General features: G+C 36.9%; 1 protein-coding gene and 1 pseudogene across 2 annotated transcripts; both read left to right on the top strand.

Annotated features, from left to right (window-relative positions):
- The first annotated feature begins 5,411 nt into the window (after positions 1 to 5,411).
- Positions 5,412 to 6,858, top strand: LOC143592749 (protein neprosin-like). The gene is made up of 3 exons (XM_077072593.1): positions 5,412 to 5,666; positions 6,534 to 6,695; positions 6,832 to 6,858. Exons 1-3 carry the CDS (start codon positions 5,412 to 5,414, stop codon positions 6,856 to 6,858), a joined length of 444 nt encoding a protein of 147 aa, XP_076928708.1.
- Positions 6,859 to 16,627: 9,769 nt separating this feature from the next.
- Positions 16,628 to 18,540, top strand: LOC143592750 (glycosyltransferase BC10-like; annotated as a pseudogene). Its single transcript, XR_013145976.1, has 2 exons — positions 16,628 to 17,164; positions 17,880 to 18,540. The product of XR_013145976.1 is annotated as a glycosyltransferase BC10-like (transcript).
- Positions 18,541 to 23,797: the final 5,257 nt, after the last annotated feature.

Here is a 23,797-nt window from a genome sequence, read left to right as displayed (position 1 = left end):
CTTTATAATTTTATCCATTTTTTTTCCTTTACAAACCACACTACTCTTATTCCTTGTCTTTACTAAAACCCACCGAAGCTATATAGTGTAATGGGATTAAAGTGGAGGGTACTTTTGACATTTGGAATATGCTTATGTTGCTCGATAATTTGCGGTGGAATGGAGGACACGTCAACATCAAGAAGCCACCTTTTGAATAAGACTACCACTGCCACAAAAACAACATATTCCATAAATCATAAAGTCAAAAGTATTTTGGTAAGTTCTACACACTTTGTACCAACTTTTTTTTTAAGAAAATAGCACTTTATTAATCCTATTTTTTTTGTTAATAATAATAATAATAATAATAATCATATCTAAGGAAATTATTCTCTCTAGTCAACCTTTCAAGCTATTTTTTCGTTGAAACCCGTTAATAAAAACTTAACTATATTAAACATTTTTCGATTTTCAGGCTGATATTTTAGATTTTTTGATTGAAAAGAGGATACGAATCAATTGATATGAAACTTATCTCGAAACGGTGCTTCAAACGACGAAATTGTGCTTCAATTCATGTGTTTAAACTTTCAATTAACAAAACTAAAGCCGTTTTAATGACCGTTTTGGGATAAGTTTTATACTAATCAACTTGCATCTTTCTTCAGATCAAAAACCCTAATATATTAGTTTGAAATTTGGAATTTTAGCAGGGTCCAATGAAAAAAAATGGTGTGAACGGTGGGACCGATGACAATAATTTTCTAAGATGTGATTATTATCGGTCAAGCTTACAAAGTTAAAGATTAACAAAATCTGATTCTTTCTTTTTATAAAATACTTTAAATTGCATTTGGTAAAAATTAATGATCACATGATCTATTTTAAAATTGAAATACCATATGTTTATAGATTGTTTTCAAGTATTTGTATTATATGTTTTATGTATTAGAAGTATTGAAAGTATAATATAATGGCATCTTTTTTAAAAGTGTTTGTGTTAGTACTATTTTGAAGAACACAAATAAACGTAGTGTGTATACATATAGAGTGAAGATGGAGACGTAATTGATTGTGTTGACATCTACAACCAACCTTCTTTTAACCATCCGGCTCTAAAGAATCATAAAATACAGGTTTGTATTCTTCTTTTCTTATGAAATCACTATAATGAATATTTTTTTTATTCGTTCATTAAAAGTTACAAAAACGAAACCAAATAGATAACAGTAAGATAACGCAAACAATCTAATAAGATTTTATGAATGATCATAATCGACATACATAATGAACTATAATTCTTTTAGCTATAATTCAACGTTAGTTACAAGTAGTATAACTAAATAAATATGTGTAATGATTGATATGATATGAATAAAATGTCTCTCATTTCTATTTTCTGTCGTTAAATAAAATTGTTTCTAGAAATAGTTTTGGTTTACAGTCATAGTTTATGTGGTAAACACCACCAATCAAAATTTCACTATGTGTTGAAGGTATTAAATGAGTAAGAACATTCAATACGTATTCTATTGCGAAGCCTTTAGGTTAATTTATATTTAGACTTCATGTATATTCAAGCTAAAGATCACCAAAATATATGAGATTGTGGTTTTAGTGATCAATGGGTGGGTCGCCTAGATTGACTATGAAGACTCAAGCTTTAAAAGGTGGCCGCCTGGGATAAGTGGGCCATTGCCCTCATAAAAAAATACGTTTTTGGTATTATATTCCCGTAAAATCTCCAAATGAACTTTCATAAAACACAGAATTAAGCTAATATTTTTTATGTATTATCCTTTAAGCTGATATTTTAGTAACTAGGCCTAATTTTATTAAACACATGCAGTGATTTATTTAACCCCTTGTTAATTTTGAACACAATAAAAAATAATTAATAAAGAAAAAAATTAAACCCCTGATCGATCAATTGCAATCAACACTTTGCCGCACCACGCATAGGCCAAGTCGACCCTCCGGCCTTTGCCTTCTCCCCTGCAAGTAGCGACTCTTTTCATTAGTCTATTCTGTAGACGATTTCCTATTGTGCCCCCCTTCAGACTCCGGTTCTATTCATCACTTGTCAAGTATTGTATATGAACTATTAACGTCTGAATTCCGATTGGTTGATTCTCCCTCTCCCATTTAATGAAATATGAATCGATAGAATGATAGTTAATAGTTAACTAATTTGTTTAGCTTATTTCAATATTTGATTAAGGAATAGCGACTAGCCAGTAAGGTTTGTTTTAGTTTAGTCCAACCGGCTCTTGTATTACAAATCGCATCTGCAACCGTTGAAATGTGATTTTCGGCAATGAAGTGTGTAAAGTCTAGTTTGCGTAAGGATTGCTTATGAGAATTCAAAAGATAGTTGTATTTGTTATATCAAAAAGACTTGCTTATAATATCTCTATAGATGCTGTTATAGTTAGATTTCAAAAAAATTAAAACCCATAGAAAAGAACTTTAATTATATTGTACTTGACATTTCGCATACTTGGGTATGTAAAATTTAGTTTGATCATCAGCTTTTTATGTGATCCAACCCAAGCCGACCCAAATTAGTTTGAAAAATTATTATATAACGATAGTAAACCCACGTATTTTAAAAATGCAAAATGTATGTTGCCAAATACCTAAATGGCGAGTCTTAATTCAAATGTATTTTTAATGTTTCAAGACTCTAAACCATGTTGGAAGTTATCTTCTTATGGAATTCCAACAATATTTGTTTTATACTTTCACATATAAAAGATGCGATTTTTTTTATAAAAATTAATAAGGTCTAGACACTCTCAGTATATTTGAATTATTTTATAATAAGTACTCCATTCTTAATTTACTCTTTTGTTTTTCTCATAAAACTTGAACTTAAACTAAGATTTTCTATGTCATAGCTCCTCGACCCAAACTTTTATAAACACTGTTTATTGTTTAAAGCTTTGGTTTACTTTATAACGATCTTATATTTTTATAGTCATCAAAATAAGAAGTGTATTTATCTAATGCACCAACGTGAAGCGTCATACATTGCTTGGAATGGAATATTTTGTCAAAAACTATTTTGTGGATCGTTATTGACACAACCAACACCAATCAAATTAGAAACAATAGATTGGATTTCTACTACTTTCTGAAAGGATTACAACTGATAACTGAAACAACAAAACGGCTTCTAACATAGAAGATTAGAATCACATATACGAAGATGAGAAGAATAACATTTTCATCAAATTCATTCATGCTCTCCCTATCGTCATGCTCAAATATATATTGAGCGAACCAATCAATTAGACACGAATTGGGTCGTTTCGCTTGTTCGCCTCTTGAACTAGGCTGATTGGGTCCATAACAAGTGCTTCCCTAGAAGACTTTTGTTGATGTGTGTCTAGAGAATGAATTAAGTACTAGCTGGCAGGCATCCTAACTTATCATACACATATATAAATGCATATATATATATATTACATATGTATACACAATTAGTGAAAAGCCATAATCTTCCCTAATCCAACACAATCCTTTATGACTTAAAAGTTTAGTATCATCTAAATAAATAAGGGAAAATTTCTAAAATAGGTATTTATGATTAGGTTTTTCAGGTTTTAGGTATCATTTTCAACATATTCTCAAAATATGTATTATAAACTAGTCGTGACGAGTAGTTTGTATAACCAATTAAAACTTGCCACGTGTCTATAAACTAACCGTAACAACCTGTTTCACTAATAATCTACTCGTAAAGATTAAATAAGTTTAAACCCTCGTAATCAGCGCCACACGAGTAAATAAGATATTCTTTAGTCGCGACGAGCAGATTATAAAACCTTAAGAGTCGCGAGTATTTTATCAAACTAACCACGAAGATGAGTTTGATTACCAAATGAATCTAACTGGTTTGTTTTACAAAACACTAACCAGAATGGTTAGTTTGTTTGGTCAACTAGTCTTTACGAGTAGATGCATGTCAACGACTACTTTATATCCATTATACGAGTATTTTGTTGGTAACTAACTCGTCTCGATAAGTTTATCTGGTAAACATTACGCTTACGAGTAGTTCATTTGTAGATAATTGTCGTGACTAGTTTACCTTGTTTATATTCCCAATACGAGTATTTTATTGTCAATCAACTCGTTCTGATAAGTTACCAGATTTACATTAACCATATGAGTAATTTATTGGTAGTTAACTCGTCTTGTCTATATCTTGCTATAAACTAGTCGTGACTAGAGGTGTACAAATCGAGTTTTTTAAATACCCGGGTTCGGGTATGGAACCGGGTTCGGGTATTGAGAAAACCATAGTAACGAGTTTTTTCGGGTTTTTTCCGAGGTTTTTTCGGGTATAATTTGGATTTTTAAAAGTTTGCACTTTTTAGGGGTACTTTTAAGGTATTTTTCGGGTATACATCGGGCATTTGAAATACTTAAAAAATACCCCTAAAAAGTGCAAACTTTTAAAAAATCCAATTTATACCCGAAATAAACCTCGGAAAAAAATCCGAAAAAACTCGTTACTATGGTTTTCTCAATACCCGAACCCGGTTCCATACCCGAACCCGGGTATTTAAAACACCCGATTTGTGCACCTCTAGTCACGATTAGTTTATAGCAAGATATAGACAAGACGAGTTAACTACCAATAAATTACTCGTATGGTTAATGCAAATCTGGTAACTTATCAGAACGAGTTGATTAACAATAAAATACTCGTATTGGGAATATAAACAAGGTAAACTAGTCATGACGAGTTAACTACAAATGAACTACTCGTAAGCGTAATGTTTACCAGATAAACTTATCGAGACGAGTTAGTTACCAACAAAATACTCGTATAATGGATATAAAGTAGTCGTTGACCTGTATCTACTCGTAAAGACTAGTTGACCAAACAAACTAACCATTCCGGTTAGTATTTTGTAAAACAAACCAGTTAGATGCATTTGGTAATCAAACTCATCGTCGTGGTTAGTTTGATAAAATACTCGCTACTCTTAAGGTTTTATAATATGCTCCTCGCGACTAAAGAATATCTTATTTACTCGTGTGGCGCGGATTACGAGGGTTTAAACTTATTTAATCTTTACGAGTAGATTATTAGTGAAACAGGTCGTTACGGTTAGTTTATAGACATGTGGCAAGTTTTAATTGGTTATACAAACTACTCGTGAATAATCATAAACTATTCGTCACAACTAGTTTATAATACCTATTTTGGAAATATGTTGAAAATGACACCTAAAATCTGAAAAACCTAATCATAAATACCTATTTTGAAAATTTTTTCAATAAATAATGCATGCGAGGACATTAATAATTTATATAGCAGCACACATACTAGAAAGTTGCAATTCCTATAGCACAAAACATTGAAAAACTACTATGTACTTCCATTAACTAATGTACCACTGGCTTTTCATTAGATGGCACCTACCAAGGTTTCGAAGAGCAATGAGACTATGGCGAAAGAAAACATCGATGGTACAAAAAAGAAAGACGCTCCAATAACGATAACATCACAATTATGGCAAAGAAGTGGAAGTTGTCCTAAAGGAACAATCCCTATACGACGAATTCGAAAGAAGTTTACAAATGATGATGGTCATGCCTATGGTAGAAAGAAACCTAGTGAACCGAGGTATCAAGATACAACATTGGAGAATACCACAAACTCCCTGGTGAATCACTCGGTTGGTAATCAAACTTTAACTCACTTCCATTGGTTATCATTTTTATTTATTATTTTTGTCAATCTTATAGTACGTCTTATTTAGTTATTTCTGTTTTGTTTTCTCAAATTAATTCTTTTTGCATTAGTGTTTCTCCTACATACTATCCATTTTTTACTTATTATTAACAAAAATAATGTTATAATTATAGTTCTTTTTCCACAACTAAATCCTAATATCACTGCTGAACACTGATTTTTATCCTTCACCTTTACTGATCTAATGAATTACTCCGTATGAATTTTCTACAAAAGACCAACTTATCAACTTCTCCCTAGATGTGAAAACATTACTTATCTCTACTCATCCTTGTTCACACTACTTACCATGCATGTTGCCATAATTCAATCTCCGTGTTCATGCCCCATGGCACCGACGATTGGGTTACATCAACTAGCTAATTACAATATATCGTGTCCAATGGCTTTATTTTACACCCAAAATTATGTCAAATACATAAAGATATGATTAGTGACACATCATACATATGTACAAGAAATATAAAAGACTTTGATTAGTTGATAGCTGTTCTTACCCGAAGGAGTTCTAATTATTTGATCTTTATCCTACATATATGTGTGTACTATGTTTTAAATTTCAATAAATATGTTTTAGTGATACTGGAGTCAAAATTTGATGCCCTTAATTAGAATCTTAGGTACCAAACAAAAGTGTTTAGTTGTTTTTTTTTGTCTTTAGTGCATGAAGAAGGACTAGATTGATTTATATATCAGCATTTGTTAAGGAGGAAATTTAATATGTGTTTTGATATAATATTTTAATATACTTATTATTTAATTTGGTGATGATGTGTAGGTGTCTGAGGTAATAACAGAGGGATACAGTTACTCTGGGGCTCAAGTCGACATGAAAGTATGGACTCCTTACGTTGAGAAGGAAGACGAGTATAGCACCTCTCGTGTTGTCGTTAAGAATGGTGGTGCTTACGATTTTGAACTTGTTGAAACCGGATGGGCAGTAAGTCTTTCTTTCATACAGTTACACTAATCGTTTGTACAATCGGGTTATATTAGCCTTTTAATTGGATTCCGAAGTATGGCTTTTTGATTGGTGTTGTCATAAATTACCTATTTTAACCATTTATATCGTGTAGGCGTGTAGTATTAACACTAAAGAATGATATTATTAATTCAATTATTTTGAATTAATAATCAAGCTAAAATCATGCCATAACTTGTGACTCTATTATTGAAGAAGATTGATAACAGTCAATTATTGTATTTATTACTTTGTAACTCCTTCTTTAATTTCGTTTCTCTAATTGATATATATTGTAACTATCCTTTATCAATAATAATATCTTTTCAATTTCAAATCAATTATATTTTCTAAATGGTATCAGAGCCTCGATTAAACAGCCGCTGTTTCTCTTGCCAATAGGTCATCATCTTTGAAGCCCTGCAAGTCACAAACACAGCCACTACACACATCCTGTTGTGCTATACTTCTGTTACAGTCAATTGCTTCCACGCTACCCTCCCGTTTTCAGCCGCTAAGCCACCATAATCCATTATGGCAAACGGTAACGAAACCCTAAAGGTTAGCAATACCACCATCAATTCCTCACCAAATATCTCCTCCAAAAGACCCTTTCTTGGCAAATGCCAATGGTGTCATACAAAAGGACATACCCTTACCAATTGTCCTGTCTTCAAGAAATTAATGCCACATATAACCGTTCCCCCCTTCATACGTAACCCCACTACCAAAACCACACCCCAAGTCAAAATGACAACTATGCGAATTCAACCCACAACAAAATGGTTACTGGATAGTGGAGCTACACATCATGTGACAAATGACTTAAACATGCTGACCAATCAAGCACCATATGATGGCACCGAGGAAATTATAATTGGTGATGGTTCGTCTCTCAAAATCACTCATATTGGTTCACTTCTCATACACACACAAAACACAACTCTCATACTCAAACACGTTCTTTGTGTTCCCAACATGTCTAGAAATATTATTTTTATATCCCGTCTTTGTTATAATAATCATATTCTAATTCAATTTTTTCAAGGCACCTTTCTTATCAAGAATCCAAGTTCTAATCTCCTACTCCTTAAAGGACAAGCTAGCCATGGGATTTATAAGCTTACCTCTACATTTCTTCACCCTCCCTCTACATTCACAATTCAAAAGAGTTCTTCAAAGTTTTGGCATCATAGATTGGGTCACCCAAATACTACCATTCTAAAGGTTTTATCCTCTTCTGTTGATTGCATTTCACACTCAAATAATACTTGTAATTCTTGTCACATAAACAAGAGCCACAAATTACCCTTTTATAAATCCACTTTATCTTCTAACGCCCCTTTACAATTAATATTTTCCGATGTTTGGTCCTCACCAATTACTTCAACCGATGGCTATAAATATTATATAATATTTGTAGACCACTTTACAAAATACATATGATTATACCCGATCAAAAATAAATCCGATTCTTTATCCACATTCATTCGTTTTCAAAAACTTGTGGAGAACTATTTCCAAACAACTATTAAGCAATTATTCTCCGATAATGGCGGCGAATACATCAAACTTTCCTCACACCTTCAGTCTCATGGTATCTCTCACCTCACTTCACCCCCACATACACCCGAACACAACGGATATGCCGAACGTCGACATCGTCATATCGTCGAAACCGGCTTGTCCCTTTTTACTCATGCAAAAATGCCAACGAACTATTGGCCCTTTTCCATGACCACAACCGCTTATCTCATTAATCGGTTACCTACTCCTACTCTCCAAAACACCTCACCGTATCACAAATTATTTAACAAACAACCAAATTATGAAAAATTAAGAAGTTTTGGTTGCCTTTGTTTTCCTTGGTTACGACCATATTCCCCCCCCCCCCCCCCCAATAAATTACACCCTAAATCTAAACCTTGTATTTTTGTAGGCTACTCTCCTTCTCAAAGCTCATATTATGCACTTGATCCTACTTCAAATAAAATACATACTTCTTGACATGTCAATTTTATTGAAAACCAATTCCCATTTGAAGAACTTACAAGTACCCACGTTACCCTACCAAATGCTCATGATTGGCATTCTCTCATTATACCAATTATCACCACCAACACCCCTTCTCAAAATGCAACTCGTACTACTGATCACATTCCATTACACTCCCCTACATGCCCAAACATCACGACCAACCCATCTAACACACAAGACCCTTCACCTAGCCCAAACACCTCCTTTAACGCTCCCTCCAGCCCATCTACAACTTCTATACCCACTGCTTCCCCCAGCCCATTAGATGACCCATCCACACTCAACACCCCACTCACTTCCGTTTTGCCAACCAACACCCAAGGCCAACCTATTATATCTCAACCCCCTGCTACCGAATATAATTACCAAAACTCAACAACCAACTCACATAATCTCGACCCCATATCAACCGTCGAACCACAACCCCAATCTCGTATCCGGAAACCAAATCCTCGGTATCATTATCCTCATTTTCAGCTATACACAGCCATAAATGGTGCAATCAATGAACCTCAACCATAACACAAGCTCTAAAACACCCTCTTTGGAGAAATTCAATGTCCGAAGAATATGATGCGTTGATTAAAAATAATACTTGGACTCTTGTCCCATCCGACCAAGCTTCCAATCTTGTAGGATCTAAATGGGTATTTCGTACGAAGTACAAACCCGATGGTTCCGTTGACCGTCTAAAGGTTCGTCTCGTAGCTAAAGGATTTCATCAACGACCGGGCATTGACTATGCCGAAACCTTTAGCCCGGTTGTCAAACCCGCCACCCTACGTCTCATCCTTTCCTTAGCCGTGTCACATGATTGGAATCTTCGTAAACTTGACATCAATAACGCTTTTTACAAGGCACTCTAACGGAAAATGTATTCATGGCTCAACCACCCGGGTTTGTAAACCCATCATTTCCGACTCACATTTGCAAGCTAAACAAAGCCATCTATGATCTTCGTCAAGCATCACGTGCTTGGTATGAAGAACTAAAATCTTATCTTACTCTCAACGGTATTCAACCAACTATATCTGATCCTTCCTTGTTTGTACGCTCCTCCGGCTCTTATCCCGTTTATCTTCTTGTTTACGTTGATGATATTATCATCACAGAACCCAACTCTCAAATCATCAACACACTCATCTCCTCCTTTGCCAATAAATTCTCATTAAAAGATCTAGGAAACTTATCCTACTTTCTTGGTGTGGAAGTAATTCCACACTCCTCTGGTCTACTGTTGTCTCAAGCCAAATACATCCAAGATATTCTACAACGTGCCAATATGAGTGATTGTAAGCCGATTCCCACACCAATTACTTGCTCCAAGCCTATCACCTTACATGGAGGCATACCTATACCCTCACCAACGGAATGCCGGATCTTTGTTGGTGCGTTACAATACCTCTCCCTCACACGTCCCGATGTTGCCTTTACGGTTAATAAGTTATCTCAGTTTATGCATGCTCCTACCACTATTCATTGGAGTGCTCTTAAACGCCTACTTCGGTATCTTCATGGGTCCATAAATAAAGATATCTTACTACGTTACAAGTCTCCATTACAACTACACGCCTTTACCGATGCAGATTGGGCAGGAGACAAAGACAATTATCGAAGCACCACAGGTTATGTTGTTTATATTGGGTCCAATCCAATCGCATGGAGCTCTAAGCGACAACCTACCATAGCCCAGTCATCGACTAAAGCTGAGTTTCGTGCAGTAGCTTCAACAACAACTGAACTACTATGGGTCAACTCTCTATTACAAGAGCTTGGTTTCACCTTTATCACCATCCCCACAATTTTTTGTGACAATTTAAGTGCTACACAATATTCAGTCAACCCCGTCTTTCATTCACGTATGAAACATCTAGCACTTGACTTCTATTTCGTTCGAGAAAAAGTGCATGATCATTCCATTCGAGTTACACACATTGCCGAGGATGATCAGTTAGCAGACGTTCTCACAAAACCAACTCCACGTTCAAGATTTCATTTTCTCATGTCCAAGATTGGACTCACTACAAGACCGTCAATCTTGCGGGGGGCATATTAACACTAAAGAATGATATTATTAATTCAATTATTTTGAATTAATAATCAAGCTAAGATCATGCCATAACTTGTGACTCTATTATTGAAGAAGATTGATAATAGTCAATTATTGTATTTATTACTTTGTAACTCTTCCTTTAATTTCGCTTCCGTAATTGATATATATTGTAACTATCCTTTATCAATAATAATATCTTTTCAATTTCAAATCAATTATATTTTCTAAATGTAGTAGTAACTAGATTAGAATAATGTTATAGTAGGTTGTTTTTCTTTTTTGGTCCTAACAAAAATATACGGTTTATGTTTTTATAGGTAAATCCAAGCGTTTACAACGATCATGAAACTCGGTTATATGTTTATTGGACGGTAATTAAGTAACTTCTTACTCTCATCCATTCCATTTTTCCTTTAAACCTAGCTATAAGGTAGAAAAGTTGTTTAAATATGTGTTTTCAATTATGTGCAGGCTGATGGTTCAAGGACAACAGGGTGCTTTGACCTCACATGTCCTGGGTTCGTTCAAGTGAACCACAAGATAGCCCTTGGTGCAGCCATATATCCGGTAACTAAGCCCTATGGTTTACCCTACGTAATCACCGTTCATATTTACAAGGATCCAGAGACAAACAACTGGTGGGTTCGATATGGCAACTATATCAACATAGGGTACTGGCCGAGTGAGCTCTTTGAGTTGTTAAAGTTCCAAGGGGTGGAGGTCAAGTGGGGTGGCGAGGTCTACAGCACCAGGGTCAAGACACACCCCCACACGGCCACGGCCATGGGCAATGGTGAAACTCCCCCGGCAATCTTTGACAATTGTGGGACCATGTCGCGCATGCGGGTTGAGCAAAACCATGGGCCTTTGATGATGCCCGAATGGACTGATGTTAATGTAGACGAGTATCGTTGCTACGATATTTTATATATTGTGGATTATGTTGCTGATCCTGTGTTTTTTTATGGTGGCCCGGGTAGAAGTCCTTGGTGCCCATAAGGGTTACTAGGGGAGTGATTGAGTTTAATTTGTTCGTGTAATGTTTCTCTAGTTTTGATTTGGAGTGATTTAATGAACCAACGGTTTGATTTGACTGTAACATCCCGAAATTTCTAAGAATAAATATTTAATATATTATTTATTTAAGATGGAAAAGTTTACTATAACTTAGAGAAATAAAATAATAAAGATGGAAGGATAAGTAGGCTAATTAGATGTAATTAATTATGGACCAAAAAGGAAAGAGGGGCCTAAGGTCCATGGGCTTAAGGGAGTATAAATACTCCTTAAAACTGTAATCCTTTCCATTTTCATACATCACTACACCATAGCCTACACCATCAAAACACACACTTAACCCAATTCCCATTTTTGAGAAAAACACCCACAAAGACACAAAGATTCCCGGAGATCTAGCCGTCGGATCGGTTTCAAATTTTAACCGAGTATTCATGACATATAAATGAAGTTTTCCACCAAAAATATCTTCGATCAGAGGTCGGGAATTCCGGTTTTATCAGTAAAACCACAGCAGCTCAAAAGTGAAGATTCCGGCAACTGTTCAGCTGTTCCGGCGACTGTAGCGGCGGTTTCAGGTGAAGGTGAGCTGATGGGTTTGTAGATCGGGACGAGACGGTTCCGTGGCTGCTTGAATCACTCAAATCGGGGTTCGTTTGATATGGTTTTGAGCATCTCGAGTGATTTCATACAAAAACCTCAAAGGTACGCTTTTGTTAAAAATGTTTACTTTTCATGAACGGATTTACATGAAAATTGGTAGGATGATAGATCGGTCTAGACAAATATTAAAGTTGCAAACTTGAAGATTAAAATGGACTTAACATCCTCATGGTTAAGAACGACTCGTTTAAAATAAACCCTAGATCTAGTTTTGAACGTTTTAGCCATTAAGGCTCAAGCTTTATGCTAGAAAAGGGGTTGAGTCTTGATGCTGGGTTGATAACGAATGTAAAATGGTGGTGAAACAAGCGAGATCTCGCTTTTCCGGCGAGATCCCGTTATTCCGGCAATGGCGGCGCCGGAGAATGTGGTACGAGGTTTAGATCTTGTCAGGGAATGTTCTGACCTAAACCTAGTTCGTTAGCGGGAACGTAACGAACCAACCTTAGTTCGTTAATGGAGACATAATGATTAGCAAGTAATTCGTTATGACCTTTCGTTAAGCAGAGATAACAAACTAGAGGCAATTCGTTAAATTGATTCGTTAACAGAAGCTTAACGAACTAATCTCATTTCGTTATGTTAATTCGTTAAGGAATGAATGACGAAATAAATCCAGTTCGTTAAGGGGGAACTGACGAATGAACCCACAGTTCATTAAGGGTTCCATTCGTTAAAGACCAGTTCGTTATAATAGTCAGTTTGTTATAATGAATGAGTTCATTCGTTAAGAACCCCATTCGTTAAGGGCTGGATAACGAACTAGAAGATTGGTAGAATTACAGAAGTGGTCCCTAGACTTAGAAAAGAATGATATAAATACATAATAGCCCTTAGACTTTGATAAATGGTGAAAGTTACCTTTAAAGGTTAGCAAGTAACGATTAATTAACTGGTAATGATTCAATGAAGTAAAACCAGCTTAGACGTGTAAGATTAATTAAGTAGCAATGAGAATGGCTAAAGTAGTGTCTAACATCTCAACTATTAAAGAGTTAGTCGCGCACAGCTCAAGAGAGGAATAACCATTAGCAGAAGACGCAACCGAGATCAGGTGAGTTTCTAGCCCCATTTCCTTGTTATGTTTTCGGGGCTGTGTGCATACTCGATGTGATAGTTAATACACTTACCTTAAATGGTAAGTGTATGCCATGTATGATTTATATGTTATGTATGTATATCTTAAATGTGAATGAAAGCTTGTCGATACGTGAACGATCTTCGGATATTGCACGTGTTCACAAGGGAGGTATGTATATGATTATTAAATATGTATGATAGAGAAACCTTGTCGATACGTGAACGATCTTCGGATATTGCACGTGTTAACAAGGGAGGTATGTATATGATAGTTAAATGTGTATGATAGATATATGTACAACGTATGAATATGTATGAACGATTAAATAAAGTATATGCATGTTATGGGTATGTAAAGACAGTATGCACGAAGATGAAGAAAGAGGCATCAGACCCTAATAATATCTGAGATAGAGAAGAAAGGGACCAGACCCTAATAACATCCGAGATAGATAAGTAAAAAGGGATCAGACCCTAATAATATCTGAGATAGACAAAGGAAAGAGGGATCAGACCCTAATAATATCTGAGATAGATAAGAAAGGGATCAAACCTTAATAATATATGAGATAGACAAATGAAAGAGGGATCAGAACCTAATAATATCTGAGATAGAAAAGCAATGGATCAGACCCTAAATATATCCGAGATAGAAAAAGACAGTATTTATATAGTATGAAAGTAATAAAGTATGAATGTATGTGTGAAATTTTGTAATGAAAGTAAGTTAGTAAAGTAATTATTATGTATCTTCGGATGCATAATTGAAGGTAAGTGTGTGCATTATATGATATGTGATTAACTAGAACTCACTCAGCGTAGCTGACTTTTAGTATGCACGCAGGTGAGTAGGATGAGGCAGCTCGCTTGAGAGGGACACGTGGCATTGAATAAGTGGCTGGCATCGGAAGACTCAAGTCGTGTTATGTTTTGTTTACTTAGTTTTTGAAAGACAAGTTGTTCGTTTAAGACAAGTTTTGGATTGTTGTGAAATGTTTTATGAAAGTTTTTATATTCCGCGAATGTTTTTATTAACTCTGATGATTAGAACTATGTTGATGAGTAAATCCAACGTCCAAATGTGAGGTACCAGTAACGGGGCCTTACATTGACTTTATTCATTTATTAATTTTAGTAATTCTGGATGGCTCGATGACTAATTAATGTTTCTCTAGTTTGTATTAGTGACTTTATTCACTAATCTCTTTCATGACTAATTTTAGTTAACCAAAAAGACTTAAATCCCGACTAAGTTAATTTATTTTTATTTATACTTATAATAAGTAGATTGAACATTGACTTAACCATGTTAAACTTTTGCCGGAGCTTAAGGTCTCACGGATGACACCAATGTTGGAATCCTAGCTAAATCGACGATAATATTGATACGAGTTTGAAGTTCGCTCTATCGAATGACTGGAATACATGTGTTCCCAATAGTAGTATGAAATATGGAGCTAATATAAGTGAAGTGTGTGTTGTGATTAGGAGGATTCAGGTTGTATCTCAAGGAGAATGGTGATGAAGATGAATGTTATTCAATTATAATTCTGCCTCTTTACACGTAGATCCTAGTAAACCCTTATCCCTATATAAAGGGATTCCATGTTCTTGCCATTACATGAAAGAGTTTCTCATATACTATTTTTTGGTTACAATTCTCCGGTTTCTACTTTGGTCTTCATCCTTTATGTTTCTCTCTCTTATACATTTGACTGGTACGATGAGACATATCTCTCTCGAGCCTCCCCCTGGATCAGAAGGATAGTGCCTTGGAGAAAGCATTTCCCTCCTTTCTTACTCTTCCTTGTTGACCTGGTCTCTTATCCTTACCTTTATAATTTACATGGGCCTCCTGCTTTGGGCTTCCTCCAATCTTATTCACATTTGCTTTGTTTATGGGCCACCTTAAGCCCGATTCCGAGGTAGGCTCTACAAATACCATAAATTATTGGTCACCATCTTTAAATACAATAAAGTCTTACCCATTCATCCATTCAGTCGAAGAAGGTAGGGTGGTGTTCCCGCTCACCCCAAAGCCCAAGCCACTCAACCTCGATTTACTCCGATTTTAGTCTTTTTCTTCTTCTTCTTCTTCTTCTTCTTCTTCTTCTTCGTTGTCTTTTTGAATCAATATAGTGACCCTGACCCCAGCGTTTTTTGTTAGACCCAAGGGACACATGGTGGTGTTCCTTGCAGTCTCGTGACCTCCCCGAGGGCACGAATCATAAACCGCCTTACCTAAAAGGGATTAAACTTAGAGAAACTGCCTCAAGAGTCACATGTGGGTGGCGGACATGTGTAAAATTCTTGAAACCTCGGATGGTGACAGACAGACATTCCTTTCTAGATATCTCCCCACATGTTTGGATTCCTGTACTTTTCTTTCTTCTGTTTATGAGTCACAACTCCATTAATTAAACAACTTTCATCCGTCATTATGGTATGTTCTTTCTTATGAACTTCGAATGTATCAGTATTGCATTTTTTTATTCTTATAAATTATTATAAAGCTTTCGTTTTCATTCTTTTGTCTTTTTTTTATTGTATGATTAAAGTTTCCAAGATTCTGCAGAAATTTAAACCCATTTCAGTTTATTCAATATTTTCAAGTTTCTTTTTAAAAATTTGGGCTGTAATCTCCGGCTTTGATCGTGGGTTTCTTTCTATCTAAAATGTCTTCATTTTTATGCTTCTTTTTGGAATTAACAGAAACTTTGATATATTTTTTTAAATGTTGTATATTTCAACATACCCACAAGGAGCAAATTCTGATTTTTTGCAGTTATCAAGAGGAAATTTGGATTCCAATCACTTGTTATTTGATGGTGATTTACTAAAAATTCTTCATTTTTATTGTTATTTGAGTACTCTTCAAGATTCCTATTTACTTGGTTTATGGTGTCTCATCAATGGTCTTGATATTTAGGTTGACTTGACTAAAGTCAACATCTCCATATTATGAAAGGTTAATTCCTTACTGAATCTTTATAATGAATTTCTTGAAATTATTATATCATTTCAGGCTGCAAGCTATAATCCACAAGCAAATTCTGGTTTTTTTGCATTATCAAATTGATCATAAATGGAGGAAGGTAAAGACCCAACTGCCATAACTGTCAACAAGCCAAACCAATCAAGGGTTTTACCACAAAGACTGATTCAACTACTCTTCCTGTTTCTGGTCTTATGTTTTACAATCTGTTTATTTATCATATACATGATTCGAAAAACCGATGTTACAACCACATTAGCTTCATCAGTTCCACTTTTACAACCATGTGTTCAACAACAACAATCAAGCACAAATCTTGATGATTGGATCAAGCCTCCTTCATACCTGTTGCATACAATGAGTGATGAAGACTTGTTTTGGAGGGCTTCTTTTGTGCCAAAGTTAAAGAATTATCCATTTACAAGAGTCCCAAAGATTGCTTTTATGTTCTTGACTAAAGGCCCGTTGCCATTCGCTCCTTTATGGGAAAGGTTCTTCAAGGGACATGTTGGCTTATATTCAGTTTACATTCACTCACTTCCTTCATATGAGGCTAAGTTTTCACCAGAATCGGTGTTTTACGGGAGGCAAATCCCGAGTCAGGTACCTTATTTGCTTCCTGTTTTGATTATTAGGGGTGTGAATTTCTGGCACGAAACGTACCTAACATGAAATTTTCGGGGTTTGATTATCAAGAGTTCGGCGGTTGACCCGCTTACCCCATTTGTTTTATACTTTGTGTCTTTGAAAGTGTTTTATGTTATAAGTTAAATTGATTGGTTATTTAATGTCAAAAATGAAAACTTTAAAAGAAATTGACAATATGATTTTATAATTAATTGTTTTATATACATTTGCATTTTTGGTTGTAAAATTGTAATTTTATAGTATTAAGACAAAAAGCATAAATATAAACAAAACTCGGGTTAAATGGTTGTGTTCGTATCAACCCGTGAATATTCGTGACGTGTTTGGGTACATTTTTCTGACACAATTTTCAGGTTTATGTTAGGTAGGACCCGTCAGTCCGTGAACCCGACCTGTTTAGCACCCTTGATATCGATTCAGATATAGTTAATCACATTGTTATATATGCATAACCACTTCATTATTAAGCTGATTTGTCATGTTTTCATTTACAGTTTAATGTTGATTCGCATACAGCTGATCACATTGTTATATATGTGCATAACCACTTCAATATTAAGATTATTTGACTCGTTTTCATCTATAATTTTGATTCACATATCATTGATCACATTGTTATGTATGCATATTGACTATTTTTAACCCGTTTTAACTGGATATGACCCTGCAGGTAGCTCAATGGGGTCGAATGAGTATGTGTGATGCTGAGAGATGACTACTTGCGAACGCCCTACTTGATATCAGTAACGAATACTTCGTTCTCGTATCTGAATCATGCATTCCACTTTACAACTTCAATATAACCTATCATTACATTACCAACTCCAAACACAGTTTCATGGGAGCCTTTGATAACCCAGGGCCCGTTGGTAGAGGCCGCTACAACCACAACATGTTACCTGAAGTCAGCATCTCACAATGGAGGAAAGGGTCCCAATGGTTTGAAGTTGACCGGAATCTTGCATTGGTTATCGTCTTTGATACGACTTATTATCCCAAATTTGAAGCATTTTGCAGGCCAGCTTGTTATGTGGAAGAGCATTATTACCCGACCCTGTTGACCATTCAAGCTCCTGGTTTGATAGCAAACCGGAGTTTAACTCGGGTTGACTAGTCTAGAGGCGGACCACACCCTGCAATGTTTGGGAAGTCAGATATAACCGAAGAGTTCATGAGGAAGCTTCATGTTCAAAACTGTGTTTATAACGGAGAACCTTCTTCAATTTGTTATCTATTCGCTAGGAAATTTTTGCCCGGTAGTTTGGAACCTTCATTTCTTCTTGCTCCTACATTTTTAGGTTATTGAGATTAATGTTGCAAGTCAAACTATATGAAAGTTGAATGAGTATTTTGGTTTAATAAATATAAAATATGATTTAGTATTATACTATACAGATTCTCAAGAATGATAAACGATAATTAACGCACAACTAATAAATAACCGACTTATATTATAACCAGAAAATATAACTCAAAAAACTGATTACAGTAACTTTGGTAGTGATGGTGGCGATTGTTGTGTTTTTTGTTGTGTTGTATCTAACACTAACTTTGTACATCTATTTATACTAGTAACCCAACTTGGTCACCAAGCATAATATGTGGTCACCACTCAACTTGGCCACCAAGGTGAACTTGGGCAACAAGGTCAACTTGGCCAACAAGGTGAACTTGGCCACCAAGCATATGGAATGTTTCATAATACCCCTTAGACTTTAACCGACTTGTTAAAACCTCTTAGGCCCGGTTCACCGACTTGTGACCTGGAATAGAAATTAATCCAACATTCACCCCCCTAATTTCTGATTCGGATTAGTAAGGTCTTCAACTCCAAGTAACTCGCGCATCTCCGTGAACTTGATTCTTGCAAGTGCTTTAGTGTGGATATCGACTCGTTGCTCTTTCCCACTAATGTGCTCAACATCGACCTCGCCGTCGTTGTAGCAATCTCTGATAAAATGAAAGCGAGACTTTATATGCTTTGTTTGGTTGTGAAAAACCGGATTTTTCACAAGGGCTATTGCAGACGTATTATCAACTTTCAACATAACTTTCTGTAATACTTCTCCAGTCAACTCGCTCAACAACTCTCGGAGCCATACAGCTTGACATGCAGCTGCTGAAGCCGCCATGTACTCGGCTTCACACGATGAGAGTGCAACTGTCACTTGCTTTTGTGAGCACGATGTAATTGGAGATTGCCCGTAATAAAACACGTGCCCCGTGGTACTTCTACCATCATCCTCATCTATGTTGTGACTACTATCACTATACCCGACAAGTCGTTTGGACCCATTCTTCCCATACTTGATCCCGTAACTCGTCGTTTTCTTCAAATATCTCAATAGGTGTCGTATTGCCATACCATGAGATTCTCATGGGCTTTGCATATATCGACTAACAATACCCACGGAGTACGCCATATCCGGACGAGTGTGTAATAAATACCGTAAGCAACCCACTACCTTTCGACACTCGGTTGCATCGAGTTCGACTTCATTCTCGGCTTTTGAGTATTTCACACCATGATTCATCGGGACTTGAGACGGATTACAGTTTTGCATACCTGTCTCCTTCAGAATTCTTTTGGCGTATCCTTCTTATGTAATTATTATCCCGTCCTCTCGTTGGAATACTTCGATTCCGAGATAGTAGGTTAACTTCCCGAGATCCGACATCTCAAACTTGGTCGCCATACCCTTTTTGAAATCGGAAATTATACTTGAGCTTGTACCTGTCACAAATAAATCATCCACATACACGGCTACAATCAAAAAATGTTTCCCATCCGTCTTTCGGTAAACCGATTGTTCCTTGGAACATTTTTGAAACTTCATGTCTCGTAGGATGTTATCGAGCTTTGTGTTCCAAGCTCGGGGAGCTTGCCTTAACCCGTACAAGGCCTTTGACAACTTGTAAACTTTTTCCTCCTCACCTTTTTTCTCGTATCCTTCGGGTTGAGAAACGAACACAACTTCTTTCAATTCACCATGTAGAAATGTCGTCTTTACATCAAGATGTGGATTTCCCACCCGTTAGATGCAGCCAATGCGATTAGTAGCCGAACGGTCTCGATTCGGGCTACCAGAGCGAAAACATCATCAAAGTCAACCGGGTTGTTGCACGTAACCCTTTGCAACCAACCGAGCTTTATACTTGTTTATCGTTCCATCCGCATTTCGTTTGATTTTGAACACCCACTTCAACCCGATACATTTTGCACCCTTTGGAAGTTCGACTAACTTCCATGTTTCATTCTTGTTTATCGAATCGATCTCGGTATTCATAGCACGAACCCATTCTTGGTTCGACTTAGCCTCAAAATAGCTACTCGGTTCACCACTTGCTGTAAGAAGCAATTGCTCATAGTCAGAGTCAATATATAACACATAATCTTCTTGTAATCTTCTTGGCAAAACCGAGACTCGGGTTGAACGTCTTAGACTCGTTTGGGCCTCATTTTCACCTGAATGGACCTGTGACCCATTACTCGTCGACTGAACCTGAGAGCGGGTTGAGGAATTAGGCCCGATATGACTTGGTTCGGTTGAGTCGTTGGACTCAGGTTGAACTGATGATGCAGGTTCAGAGCTTGGGCTATCCGGGTTACTTCCAGACGTTTCTTCAATGGTGGGTTCGATTTGACTAGTTCCATTGTCAACCGCACCCCCCCAAACAATAGAAAACATACCCGGCTCATAGTCATTCTTCTCGAATTTCTTTACCCAATTCCACCCTTTGTTTTCATCAAACACAACGTCCCGACTAACAACAATTTTCCGGGTGTTCGGATCGAAGAGACGGTATGCTTTTGACCCCTCTCCGACCCGAGATAAACGAGCTGTCTTGACCTATCATCAAGTTTCTTTAGATGTACACTATCAACTTTAGCATACGCCATGCACCCAAATACTCGAACGTGTTCAATAATCGGTTTCTTTTTCTTGAACCGTTCATATGGAGTTTGATCAACCAATGCCCGGGTTGGGACCCGATTGATTAAAAAGGTTGAATGTCGGACCGCTTCTCCTCACATATAATTCGGTACATGCATCGCCTTTAGAATACTCCGCACCATCCCCATTAAAGTCCGGTTTCGCCTTTCTACCACGCCATTTTGTTGTGGCGTGTACGGGGCGGTTAAATGCCGAATAATTCCACTTTCATCGCAGAACCTATTGAAATCACGTGAAGTGAATTCTCCTCCCCTATCGGTTCGGAGAGTTTTCATTGGTAAACCCGCCTCCGTTTCGATCAGGGCTTTAAACCTCTTAAAACGTTCAAACGCTTCACCTTTTTCTTTCAATAAAAACGTCCACATGTATCGTGAGTAATCGTCTATAATAACAAAGACATACCTATTACCCGAGATAGAGGATGGGGTTATTGGACCGCACAAGTCACCATGAACTAACTCCAAAGGTTGGGATGCTCTAAACGAGGATGTAGCCGGAAACGAACGCCTCGTTTGTTTACCCACCAAGCACGATTCACATAACTGATTTTCGTGTTCAACATGTGGTAAACCTCGTACAAGATCCTTCTTAGCCATCGATTTCATTAACTCGAAATTGAGGTGCCCAAGTCTTGCGTGCCAACGCCATGCATCATCTTCAATCTTTGATTGCAAACACATGGGAGCTCCAATTTTCATTCGTATTTTTAGAGTCGATTTTTGGATCTATTGACCTTCAAGAGTAACCTCCCGTTATCATCGTACATGGTCAGAAGATCGTGTTTCATCCGAATGTCACATCCGGATTCCGTTGCTTGACCGAGACTTATTATATTACTTTTTAACTCCGGAATGTAATAAATCTCGGTTAGCAAGTCTTGGTCACCTGATTTTCCTTGGAAAAGAATTGAGCCTTTTCCCTTGATTTGAACAAATGGCCCATCTCTGAACTTAACCCTCCCGGTTATGTTCTCGTTTAACTCTAAAAAATACGACCGGTTTACCGTCATAAGATTACTTGCCCCATTATCCAAATACCATACAACATCTTCGACCCGCTCGGTCTCGTATTTCTTTGGTATTAGGTTTTGTTCATTTAAGAACACAACTTGATGCATATACGCCGCATCATCAAAAATTTCACGGGCTTCGGTTTTGTTTGCTTCTTGACCCTTTTGAACTCGGTCTGGGCAACCGGATGCAAAGTGACCAAACTGGTCACATCGGTAACATAAAATCTTTGACCGATCTTTCTTCACCCTTGTTTTTCCCCGACTTGATGACCCTTGTTCGGTACTAAGGGTTCGGTATTGGCCATTGAAACGCCCTCGAACGCGACCTCGACCTCCTCGTCCTCGTCCCCCATTAGATTCAAAACTTCAATAAAAGTTTACCTTGGTCACCCCCTTGAATTTTTTCTTCTCGGATTCGCTCCTCATAGGCTCGGAGTCGGCCTACAACATCTTCAAATCCCGTTTTATTGGGATCCAACATTTGCTCAAGCGAAGCAACCATTTGAATATACTTCAATCTTGGGAGACTTTTGAGAAACTTCTTTACCAACCTTGCTTCACCTATAACTTCGCCGAGAGCCGCTGATTTCGAGGCAATGTTCGATAACTTGCCCGCAAAGTTATCTATGGAATCTGACTCGTTCATTTTCATATTGTCAAATTCCATTGACAAGGTTTGGAGACGTGCTTCTCTAACCCGTTCGGCACCTAAGTGTCCGGTTTTAATTGAATCCCACATGGCTTTAGCAGTTTCTTGATCTCCAATTTGCATGATCAAGGTTTCGGGTATGGATTGAAACAACAAGGCCATAGCCATGTCATTTTTGTCTTCATCAGAGACACCCGAGTTGATGGTGTCCCAAACTTTGTGAACTCTTAGGACTACTTTCATCCTCATAGCCCACACGGTATAGTTCGTTGTAGTTAACATTGGACATTGAACAGAAGATGGCCCATTCTCTTTCCTCTTTGGCGGCGGCGGTGGAGTCGTGTCACCCATGGCTACTCAAACCCAACTTGTTTGAATAAAGTAACAACTGAACGAACTATGCTATCGACAATGACAACTTCTTTGAGAGATCAAACCAACTTGTTGGATCAACCACGATAACAACTTCTTCAGGAAATCAAACCAACTTGTTCGATCGAGACACCTTCTTTGTTGGCCGTTAATTATCGCGTTCTTGAACCGAGCTCTGATACCAATTCAAGAATGATAAACGATAATTAGCGCACAACTAATAAATAACCGACTTATATTATAACCAGAAAATATAACTCAAAAAACTGATTACAATAACTTTGGTAGTGATGGTGGTGATTGTTGTGTTTGTTGTTGTGTTGTATCTAACACTAACTTTGTACATCTATTTATACTAGTAACCCAACTTGGTCACCAAGCATAATATGTGGTCACCACTCAACTTGGCCACCAAGGTGAACTTGGGAAACAAGGTCAACATGGCCAACAAGGTGAACTTGGCCACCAAGCATATGGAATGTTTCATAATACCCCTTAGACTTTAACTGACTTGTTAAAACCTCTTAGGCCCGGTTCACTGACTTGTGACCCGGAATAGAAATTAATCCAAGAGAATTTTAAGCAGATAACCATGAGAA

Source organism: Bidens hawaiensis, unplaced genomic scaffold, assembly GCF_021521415.1.
Source record: "Bidens hawaiensis isolate Kalapana, Puna unplaced genomic scaffold, B.hawaiensis_p1.1 tig00041180_1, whole genome shotgun sequence".
Classification (NCBI taxonomy): domain Eukaryota; kingdom Viridiplantae; phylum Streptophyta; class Magnoliopsida; order Asterales; family Asteraceae; genus Bidens; species Bidens hawaiensis.
This window is presented reverse-complemented; position numbering and strand designations above follow the sequence as displayed.